The sequence below is a fragment of the Dreissena polymorpha genome, chromosome 1 (genome assembly GCF_020536995.1).
Source record: "Dreissena polymorpha isolate Duluth1 chromosome 1, UMN_Dpol_1.0, whole genome shotgun sequence".
Classification (NCBI taxonomy): domain Eukaryota; kingdom Metazoa; phylum Mollusca; class Bivalvia; order Myida; family Dreissenidae; genus Dreissena; species Dreissena polymorpha.
Genome location: NC_068355.1, coordinates 48,535,648 through 48,548,119, shown reverse-complemented (window position 1 = coordinate 48,548,119; position 12,472 = coordinate 48,535,648). Strand labels below are relative to the sequence as shown.

Genomic DNA, 12,472 nt, shown 5'->3' with positions numbered 1-12,472 from the left:
CCTGTGTTCCCAGATGGCTGCTGAAATGTTAGTTATAGCTCAAAATAGTTGACTTGGACATGAGCATATGAGGGTAGTCATTTCTCCTCCTTGCAGCCCATTTTCTCCTTCTGGGTGCCCAAGACTCATTAATAGCTTTTTAGTCAAGAAATCTTTAAATAAATAATGAAGACGTCTAGTTAACCCATGGGGGTAGGGTATTTACTTTTCTTTAGGTGTTTGCAAAATCATAACCCTTACAGTTGTGAAATAATACATTCAAATATTGCCCCAATTAATATGTTTGTTTCCTTCAACATATCTAGTCAAATCAATGAAATTCATGTACCGGTAATTAAATATATTTACGACGCTGCTAGAGTGTAGATTGAACCTTTGTATTGTTGTTACAGACCAGAGCCTAAGAAAAGTGTGGCGTCTGAGGACAGCAGGAGCACATCTTCATCGTCGTTATCTCTGGCCTCAAAGACTTCTGAGAATTCACACAGCAAAGCTCCGTCTGTTTCCTCCAGTAAAATGCTCGAGTCTGATATACTGGAACATGAAGTAGTGATGAGAAAGAATGTTGCAGAAACTGTTATTGTTGGACATGTAAGCTTGCCAACGTCTGGCCCTACGAATTTAATGAGCCAGTCAATGTTCACAGATTCTCGTCTAGGGGACTCGAAGCTCAGTGTTAAAAGTGACGAGGGACCAAGGTTCCACCTGGGCCCAGGGGTAGAACTGTTGAAACGACAGAATTCCAGTCCTGAGAGATCTGAATCAGACAGATTAAGTGCTTCTGATGAGATTGCGAGCATGGACAGCGTTTTAGCTGAAATCATGTCTGATGTTCGATCTCTGGAGCTTCAGCAATCAACGGAGAGGAGAAAAAGTCTGCCCCTGAATAAGTCCAAAACTTCTGCCAAACATACCCCTGACCTAGTGCTGGATTTACCCGAGGGTTCGAACTCTCCGACGTCACAGGACGGCAGTGACAGGGACAGCCCCACGCTGAGTGCTGCCGAGACTTTCGCGAAGTCTAATCAAGGAACACTGAAGAAGGCATCATCTATGCCTAGAAATGTGCCAGCCACCACAGATATGTTCACTGAAATTACTGTACAACAGAAATCAAATTCTTTGAACAAGACTGAACCAATGTTATCAACTTTTCACAGTTATAAGCGTTTAGAGGAGACTTCGAAGTCATCAAGTTCCAGTTCGTCTTCTGTTCGGAAGTTCAGTCTGGATGAACAACACTCAAAATCATCTTCCACTTCAATGCAAAGTCAGCAGACGTCAACATTTGTACCTCCAATTGTTGAGAAGCCCAGGCCGCCAATCAAAGTGAAGCCTCCGGTAATGAAGAAACCAAGCAGCCGGTCCCCGGAGGTGGCGCGCAAGCTGGAAACCGATCTTGATGATGTACAGCATAAATCCACCTCCCCCTCATCTTTTAAATGAAAGGCACTATCCCAATAATTGTTAGAATGTGAATGTCAGAGGTCTTGTCACCTCGAGGGTTAAACACTTTACCACTCAGATACGTGTTTTACATGTTTGTAGTCCCTTTTTAGATCTTATTAGATTTGAGGCCTTTGTTCCCAGATTCAAGTTTAAGATTTCATTTCCAACTCAAAGATACTGATTAGCAGCAAACGGCATTAAACTTGAACAGAGTTACTCGCAAGCTGTTCTGGTGTTATGCTGGTTGCTTATAGCCAGTTTCACTTTACTTGAACAGAGTTACTCGCAAGCTGTTCTGGTGTTATGCTGGTTGCTTATAGCCAGTTTCACTTTACTTTTGAGCTAAAAAGGGTTAAGCATTATTATGTATGAAATGTCCTTAAATTATAAACTTCAATATTTTATTTATTATATTGGTCTTTCTTGTATTTTTCCAAGTCACTGGAACTTTTTTTGTATAATTTTGTATAAAATTACAAATTGGTTTCATTTAAATGCTAGTTTATGTGCAATTTTTGAATATAATAAAATTGGAACAGTTATTTAATACATTTAAATACCTTAATCATGTAAAACTACAAATTTTACTGTAGGTTACAGGTGAACTGATACAGTAGATGTGTTCATTTATGAAGACTTTCCTCAACATTTTGCAATTACTGAGCTTGCATTTATAAACTTTGTACATTAAAGAGCATAATAGCCCTGTAAATAGTAGAACAATGTACATATATGTAAATAATTATCTAGTACTTGTGCGTGATTGTCTCACCCAATTACATTATTACGAAAGTTACAACAAATTGTGAAAAAATAGGTATTGAAGTTTACCATTTGTAAATGAAAGTTCGAGGAAGAGATAGTTATTTCCACTAGTCATAAGTAAGTGTTGCCTGTGTGATATGAGCTATGATTTTCAACAATGCAACAATCATACAACATATTTCATACATCACTTGTTTTATTGTTGGCCTAAACAAGAGATATTTTCACTTACTATTAACTGTTTTCTACATATAAAAATACATGGTATGCCCTGCCAAATTCCTTAAAACTATTTGGATTTGTTAAAAATGTAGCCATTAAGGGTTTGGGCAGTTTTGCCATTGCTTTATGTCTACACTGAACAGTAATTATTAAGGATATATTATTGAAGTCTTTATTAAAAATTTAATTGTTTTTTATGTATTTTTGAAAGGAACAAGTTCAGCTAGCTAGAGCACTTGATTGCAAATCCTATGATTGAGGGATTTGATTACTGGCTAGGCCAAGTAACTTGTGTGGTGATTGGTCCTTACATTACTTCTATGGCCATTCTTTCCCTACCTGTCATTCAGGTAGTGCAATTGTCAATTACTATACTTGACCCATGGTATGTGAAATTGGGTATGATGCCATATATAACCAATGTAGCTCCAGACCAACTTATGCATTTGTGCAGTCTGCAGGCTGGTCAGGGGCTATCCTATCGGCTAATAAGGTCACAAAATCTTGCATGACTATAGTAGACGGGTAAGCTCCTGACCAGACAGCACCAATGATCAGACTGCTATGGGACAATGCTGGCTGCATTTGGCATAGGATTCATTTTCGCTGGACACTATTTAGTATGTGCACTTGTGCTGGTAAATTCGCTTTCTAAATAACAGATAGTTGGTTAACTGACCGTGGTGGAATGTGAGAAATACTGTTGGTAATGGCAAAAAATATATACAAACCTAAAAAATTTGATTGAAATTAATTATGCCGTACTTTTTTGCAGTGCGTTGATCTATATTTATGTATATCAACAGATTGAATCATGAATTGATTTGTTGAAAAACTCAACGGGTGGTTTAGTTTGTTAAGCTGTTAGAAGTCAAATAATGTGGTTTGTTCAGTATAAATGAATGGATTCTACCTCTAAAATTTTACAGACTTGTCTGTTGGGCATAGTCTTTAATAGTTTGTCCTGCGCAGTGGTACACATATTTTAATTAAGTAATGATGTTTGATGAAGAAACTTTGTTCTTTGATACAGAGTGTGAAATTTGGTAAAATAGGTCTTACACATTTGTTTTTTACAACATTGTTAAGCATTTATGGTTAGTTAGTGTGTTAATAAGTATAATATTTTATTAGGCAGAAATGTGCATGTTTCAAATCAATGTTTTGTGCAAAACATGTGAATTGTAAATATAATGTGTACAGTGGTTTGTAACTTTGAATATGTGCAATCTCAGCTTGTTATAGTTGTGTTTGATAATTAATTATGTCTTGACACATATTATTCGGATATGAAATTGGTACTATTCCAATATAAATATTCACAAGTACATTTCGCTGTATAATAAAGACATTTGTCTACATGATAAAATACTATTTTACGATAAATTGCATTTACTGTGGCATTATAATGTGTATGTGTAATATTTACACAAGGCAAACAGCTGAACAGCATCATATATTATGTACTGACTGATATTTTGTTACTATGACATTTTAAATGTAATTGGGCCAAGAGCATATTAATATTGTTCATTATAAATGTAATTACTACTAAAACTACTTAATAAGCAAAAACTTGTTGCATAAGCAGGTTTTACCATCTCGATATATAGATGGCTAAATGTTAAACATCTATAATTACTAGTACGTGATATTTACAAATATATAAACAATATTAGCTTACATGAAGTTACTCATCACTTTTTTGTTTGGAAGGGATAAGATTCAGCAAACTTGTTGAACTTCTTTGATGTTATTTGAATTTCGTTGTTTTTATCCATTTTTGTGGAAGCATGACATCTTATTATGCATTTATTGTCTACAGATAAAAGTATCTAATGCAAACATGTTTGACCTGATTGAAGAAACTCTACACATTAAAGGCAGAGCTTAACACAATGATTGGCTGATAAAGGTAACATAAATATGACATTTACTTTGCTTGCTTGTTACCTTTTTGTCATTGAATCTGAATACTTTTGCATAAACAGATCTTAACAGCTTGGGTTTGCAAGCTATTGGCAAACTGTGTGGCCAGTGTTATAAATAAAATAATTCACATTTGTAACCTTTATTCTTGTATGCAGTGTGTTGATTTTTATAATTACTGATTGTGTTCATTATATATATCTTGGAATGTCAGAACATATGTAGATGGCACCATATTTATGTATTTTACCGTTAATCTTCACGATACATATACACATATATAGTAGCCTCATTCTTGGACAACTGGGCCTAATGCATGTGCGTAAAGTGTCATTCCAGATTAGCCTGTTCAGTCTGCACACACTTATCAGGTATGACACTTTTTGCCTAGACTGGTTTTTCATTACGAAGACTTTCTTTTAACTAAAATTCCATTAAGCTGAAAGTGTCGTCCTTGCTAACCAGTTCAAACTGATTGGCTAATCTGGGACGATGCTTAACACGCATGGGTCAATCTTAGTTTTCCAATAACACGTCTCATATGTTAAGAGTGTCTTGGTCTTGGTTCAGATGTCTTATAGTTCCTGTTTGAAATGTACCCAAGTGAAGTTAGAGTAGGTATAAAATAACACTGTGATTTCTGTTTGTATGTAAATAGTATTCAAGATATAGCTGTTATAATTTGTGTATGTAGATATCATTGAACTTGTGCTAATGTGGAATGCCATCTCTTGTGGCTTAAATAAACATCAAGAAATTACTGTTTCCTTTGCTTTTATTTTATTTATAGTGTTCCAAATGGACAAGATGTATCAGATGACAGGCATCTATTTGTACATTTTTACTGGTTGCGTGTATTAATTTTTCATCCTTCGTCAAAGGCAGGGGGATTTAGGTTGGGGTTGTCCATCAGTCAGTCAGTCAGTTCATCCACCCGTCTATCACAAACGTTTTAGGTGTATAGATATAAATGAGGGAAAGGCAGGGTATCAATTCAACAAATTTGCTTGTTTAATGATTCAACCAAGTGCCTTCATTCTAGTGAAAGGGCAAGAATAATTAACAATGACACATATACTCCTTATAAATGTCAGTGTGCATAGAAATGAGTGTTGTTATTAATATGAGCCAAACACATGAGAAATATTCTCACTCCGTCTTCAGTGCCCTTGATCTCTAAGCAATCCATGATTTTTTCCTGTGCCTTGTTATGATTATTATTTGCCAATGTATTTTGAATTTTTATCATGCTCAATAAAGCTATGAGCCACACAAACTTCTTATTTCGTTATATCCATATAATTTGAATATGAACAAAGTGCCAAGTATTGTCTTCGCCTAAAAGCGAATTACATGATTCTTTCCTGCGACATTATTGTCTGGATTTGATGAACATGTGTGCCAATTCATTTTTATACGACCGTTTTCAAAACAGGACGTATAATAAGATCATCCTTGGGGGGGGGGGGGGGGGGGGGGGGGGGGCAGATTCTACAGCAGTGTCCGCTTTCTATTATTTCAAACAGTTTTCAACCGATCTGCACCAAACTTGGTCAGAATTTGTATCTAGACAATATCTAGGTAAAGTTGGAATATGGGTCATGCCGGGTCAAAAACTAGGTCACGAGGTCACCTAGTGCATTTCAATCATTAAGCATGGTGTCCGCTCTCTAATTTAAGTAGTTTTCATCCGATCTTCACCAAATTTGGTCAGAAGTTGTGTCAAGATGATATGTTGGTCAAGTTGAAATATGGGTCATACCGGTTCAAAAACTAGGTCACTAAGTGCATTTCAAGCATTTAGCATGGTGTCTGCTCTGTAATTGAAGTAGTTTTCATCCGATCTTTACCAAATTTGGTCAGAAGTTGTGTCTAAATGATATCTAGGTCAAGTTCATATATGGGTCATGCCGGGTTAGAAACTAGGTCACGAGGTCACTAAGTGTGTTTCAAGCATTTAGCATGGTGTCTGTTCTCTCATTGAAGTAGTTTTCATCCAATCTTCACCAAATTTTGTAATAGTTGTGTTTAGATGATATATAGGTCAGATGTAAAGACTGGTGTGCTCGAAGTGTACTTTTCTGAGCACAAGGCTGTCTGGATCGGGATATAGTTTGTATGGTTAGTTGTGCAGTTAAATTGTTAGTTATGAACTTGTTGCGTAATTTTCAAAAATATTTTACTTTGCCTCTCAAATGGTTAGTTATGACATAAAAATATATCATTTTGCCACTCAAATGGTAAAGTTATGTGTTGATTAATTTTCAAGAATGTATCATTTTGCCACTCAAATGGTAAAGTTATCAAGATGTCAAAAACCTTCAAACGGGCGTATCTTGTGACAGTTTGACACTCTTGTTTTTAATCATGTACAATCAAGTTACAAGCAGGCACACAAAAAATGCCCCACACACATGCACCAACACACGCGCCTTCGTCAACACACCTGCACACAGAGAGGGTACAAACCAGTGTTCTTCAGCAATATGACCAATACATTCTTAGCTCACCTGAGCACAACACGCTCATGGTGAGCTTTTTTGATAGTCTTTTGTCTGTGATCTGTCATCAAGTTTTGCCCAGTGAACAAGCTCTAGTCATAATGATATTAAGGCTGAGTTTGGCAATGGGTCACATGAGGTAGAAAACTAGATAAATGGGTCAAATTAAAGAAAAATATTGATAAGGCTTTGTAAGTCACATTTTTCAACCAATCTTCAAGCAACTTTGTCAAAACATTATATTTTGTTCTAATTTTTTCTTTGCTAAGTTTAAAAATGGTTCTAGTCAAATTAATAATATGGCTTCCAGGGGTCGGGTTACTTTTACGACAATAGTGAAACCTGGTTTACACTCTAAAAGTCACATGTTTGGTCCATTCATGAGGAAACTTGGTCACAAAAATAATTCTTATTTTATGTGGAGTTCTAAAATGGTTGTGGTTCATTTAAAAAACATGGCAGACATGGGGGGGGGGAGTTTTTCATTATTTGGCTATTAACACATTTTTATTCCAACCTTCATGATACTTGGTCAGAACATTTGGGCTAATGACATCTTTGCTGATCTTAAAAAAGGTTCTGTTTTGTTCAAAAGCTAGGTCCCGAGAGTGCAGGAAAGTTTTCCTTAAATATGAAACCTTGTTAATAATCTAGAAATAACATATTTAGTCTTATCATCATGAAACTTGCTCAGAAGATGAGTTCTTATGATATCTAGACTCAGTTAGAAATATATGTAGGTTCTGGTACAGAAATATGGCTGCGAGAGGGCTGGAAGTCTCCTTATGTGGCCAGTGAAACCTTATTAACCTTTTTAGTAATTTTTTGCATAACAGTGCCATTGTTTTGCCCAATCTTTAAAAAAATTTGCTCAGAATATTTGTTCATATGACATCTCAACTGAGTTCAAAGATCCTCTGGGACTGTAAAAAATATTGGTGCTACAAGATGTTAATTAAGCTTTTTATTTTGGCTGAAGTGCAACCTTTTAAAGTAGGATCATGTTGCTACTTGCTGAATGATAACAACCATTTAAGTGATAGCTATGATAGTAGAATGTTGCAGTTACTTTTGATGATGAGGGTGATTATGGTGATGATATTACTGCTGATTGATGCAGAAACATAAACAACAACCTAAGTTTCTCATGCTAATAAATTACTAAAATATTTTCATTTACTCAAATAATTATAATTATTTGACCAGACTTTAATTTCAGAATTTCAAAATAGTAGAATCCTTCTTCTTTGCCTTATTATCCAATTTGGTCTGGTAGTTTGTTCAAATAATGTCACTGGACGCATTATATCTGAGTCATTGAGGTAAAAAAAGCTTTGTCAGAAGTCAAATTTATTACACAACCATCGCAAAAGCAGATCAGATCAATAAGAAACAAGAGCACCGCCTTGCGGGTGCAGACCGCTCATCTATTTTCTTTTTAAAGGTGAAGGGACTATCATTTTCAATCACAAAGGAGGGAGGGGTGGATAGAAGGGGGGTGCATTGTGTGGGGGTGTGGACATTTATTACATTATCTTCCAAAAATGCGAAAAAAAGGAAAAAAAAAATCGGGGAGGGGGGGGGGGGGGGTGGGTGGGGGGGGGTGGGGATTCTTGGGTGCGATGGTTGGACAGTATTTCAAACATAAAATAATAAAAATAAATATTTGTGTTTTGTAACCGTTTTAAAAACATAAATTGGGGGGGGGTGAGGTGGGGGGGGGGGGGTATAGTGTGAGGGTGTGGTGGTAATTGTGGTGGTAATTTGTGATCTTAAAAAAAAAAAAAAAAAAAAAAAAAAATTTAGGGGGGGGGGATTCGGGTGGGGGGTGGGGGGAGGGGGGGTGGGGGGGTGGGGGGGGTGTTTCTTGGGTGCGATGGTTGGACGGTATTTCAAACATAAAATAATCAAAATAAATAGTTTAGTTTTTTAACCGTAAAAAAAAAATGGGGGGGGGGGAGGGGGGGGCACGGGCGATGGTTTGGGTGGAGTCTATTATGGTATGTCAGGTAAGAGTAGTTTTGTCAAAGTATCAATCAAATCTAATCATAAACAAAGAAGTTATGGCAATTTTAGCAAAATTTAATAATTTGACCTTGAGAGTCAAGGTCATTCAAAGGTCAAGGTAAAATTCAACTTGCCAGGTACAGTAACCTCATGATAGCATGAAAGTATTTGAAGTTTGAAAGCAATAGCCTTGATACTTAAGAAGTAAAGTGGATCGAAACACAAAATTTAACCATATATTCAAAGTTACTAAGTCAAAAAAGGGCCATAATTCCGTAAAAATGACATCCAGAGTTATGCAACTTGTCCTTTTACTGTACCCTTATGATAGTTTGCGAGTGTTCCAAGTATGAAAGCAATATCTATAATACTTTAGGGGTAAAGTGGACCAAAACACAAAACTTAACCAAACTTTCAATTTTCTAAGTATAAAGGGCCCATAATTCCGTCCAAATGCCAGTCAGAGTTACATAACTTTGCCTGCACAGTCCCCTTACGATAGTTAATAATGGTTGCAAGTATGAAAGCAATAGCTTTGATACTGTAGGAATAAAGTGGACCTAAACACAAAACATAACCAAATTTTCAATTTTCTAAGTATAAAAAGGGCACATAATTCTGTCAAAATGCCAGTCAGAGTTACATTACTTTGCCTGCACAGGCCCATTATGATAGTTAGTAAGTGTTTCAAGTATGAAAGCAATAGCTTTGATACTTAAGGAATAAAATGGACCTAAACACAAAACTTAACCAAAATTTTCAATTTTTTAAGTATAAAAAGGGCACATAATTCTGTCAAAATGCATGCCAGAGTTATCTAACTTTGCCTGCCCAGTCCCCTCATGATAGTTAGTAAGTGTACCAAGTTTGAATGCAATAGCATTGATACTTTCTGAAAAAAGTGGACCTAAACGCAAAACTTAACCAAAATTGTCAATTTTCTAAGTATAAAAAGGGCACATAATTCAGTCAAAATGCACGCCAGAGTTATCTAACTTTGCCTGTCCAGTCCCCTCATGATAGTAAGTAAGTGTACCAAGTTTGAATGCAATAGCATTGATACTTTCTGAGAAAAGTGGACCTAAACGCAAAACTTAACCGGACGCAGACGCCGACGCCGACGTCAAGGTGATGACAATAGCTCATAATTTTTTTTCAAAAAATAGGTGAGCTAAAAATTGTGTCTTAAGTGAGAGAACCAAGGCCTTTGGCCCTCTTGTGAACAGATCTAACTAAAAATGCTTTATAAATAGTGCCACAGTGTTTTTAAACGCAGAGAAGCACACAACTGCTCTAGGATTTTTTCCATACATTTTCCAGAGCCGAACACGCTCTACTACTAGTCTTTGGAAGGGTCTTAAAAAGGGAGTTATCCATACATGTATTAACTAAGTTATCTGCAAATGGGGATGAAAACATGGGCAATATTTCAAGCATAAATAAATAGGAGAACAAATAAAGACTGCAGTATATAATGGCATTTCATTACCTTATAAATATCTGAGGTTTTTACGTAAAAACACGTCAAAATGCCTGTATTAACTAAAAGCAAGAAATACATTATAAAATCTTGTACTTGTACTTTTAAAGCTCTCTATTAGAGTTGACAGCTTCAAGTACTACTTGATATGTATTTTCAGCAACAGTTTCTGTACTTCAATCATTAATCTTGTGTTAAGGAACGTGTACAAGTACTAGTATCACATGAGTTATATGTCACAATGAAACAGAACAATTTTAGGTGTATCAACGGAAACTAAGTATAAGATTTGACATTGAGCCTTGTTACTAGCTTACAAGAAAATGTCATATTAATGAAATGATAACTCTTTTAAATCTGTGCCAATTAAAACTTTGAAAATGCTGTCACGTTTTTACTGGGTAACACAAAATATACACAGTTTAAGAACAATATTAATTGAAAGATTCTGGGTTTGCTATAACAAGTTAAGAAGAGGTTTAAGTATATAACATAAACATCAACACGTTATCATAAACCAATGAACATATTTTAATGTAAATTTTCTACAATGTGTAAGAATTTCAACTGCAACATGGTAACACTATTCAATTGAATTCTTTTTAGTATGATCACATGCCTGTTCAATGTAAAACAAGAAACCGTCGGAGACGGGTGATGCTCCCCAAAGTTTTTTTGTCACAATATTGCACTATATATTCAGATAAAAGGAAACGTTTTAAGGGCACAGTAGTTGGAGGGACAAGAATTTTTTTATAGAAAATTTCAAAGGGCCATAACTCTGTGAAAAATCATCCGACCAGAACCCGCTGATAATATGCACATCTCTTCTTGGTAGTGAAGCTTCCCATAAAGTCTCATTGAATTCCGGTCATTAGTTGCTGAGAAATAGCCCGGACAAGAATTGCACTATATGTACAGTTAATGGAAAATTTCAAAGGGCCATAACTCTGTGAAAAATCATCTGACCAGAACCCGCTGATAATATGCACATCTCTTGGTAGTGAAGCTTCCCATAAAGTTTCATTGAATTCCGGTCATAAGTTGCTGAGAAATAGCCCGGACAAAAATTGAGCATGGACAGACAGACAGACAAACGCACACACTGACAGACGAAGCGGCGACTATATCCCCCCAAAAATAAATTTTGGGGGAGCATGAAAGCAAAGCTAACAATAGCAGTGTGAGAAAAAGCAACAATAGAGTCAACAAAGTTAAAAATAAATATTTATTTACAACCTTTGTATAATTTTTAGATCTTATGATAGTTATAAAAAGTCATGTACAACATAAAACTATAACATGGTGTCAATGTTACAATAAAGCTCAAAGTCATTTTGCTTCTTTCACATGATGACCTTTTCATTAACCCTTTGCATGCTGGGAAATTTGTCATTTGCTTAAATGTTGTCTGCTTAATTTCTAAAATTAGCATTTTCTTCGATTTTTTTTCCAAAGAATACTATCAGAATAGCAAACAGTTTGGATCCTGATGAGACACCACTTTCTGTGGCGCCTCATCTGGATCCAAACTGTTTGCAAAGGCCCTCAAAATTTGGTTCCAGCACTAAAAAAAGTTAACCCAGTTAACATGTCATCACATTTGCCACAAAATTCATAGCAACTCCAGTGATGTTATGACTACACTTAAAACTAATGAAGGTGATAGTGGCAGCTCATCACTGTCAAATCACCCTCATCTTGGTAGCTCAGCACTGTCAAATCACCCTCATCTTGGTGAAATTATTTAAATGTCCCATTTTCACACTGGAGCAGGATCGCGATGTATATATGACCAGAGTGACTTTGGGCTGAACTGTAACATCATAAATTTAACAGTATTTTTATGAAAACATATAATGTAATGCTTTCGGTGGTTTAAGGAGAAATATAATTGAATTAAAATTGATAATTCACTGTTCCAAGCAGTCAAAATTAATGGTGACAATTATCAATAATTTTAACTGTTTTACATTTTAAGTGTTATTCTCCAGTATTAATACAAAAAAATCATTTGTAAGCATAAAATAAAAAGAAAATTTGTTGGATTTGTTGGAATATAGATTTTAATTCACTTCGTTATCATAGGAAAAAAAAAGATCACTCTAAATTAAAAAAT

General features: G+C 35.6%; 1 protein-coding gene across 2 annotated transcripts in view; it reads left to right on the top strand.

The window, feature by feature from the left end:
• LOC127879547 (SLIT-ROBO Rho GTPase-activating protein 1-like) overlaps positions 1–5,125 on the top strand; it is a 73,225-nt gene extending 68,100 nt beyond the window's left edge. For both annotated transcript variants that reach the window (XM_052426471.1, XM_052426479.1), the window contains exon 21: positions 393–5,125. In XM_052426471.1, coding sequence (XP_052282431.1) covers positions 393–1,446 — 1,054 coding nt within the window. In that variant the 3' untranslated portion in view covers positions 1,447–5,125. The remainder of the gene's footprint in view (positions 1–392) is intronic.
• Positions 5,126–12,472: the final 7,347 nt, after the last annotated feature.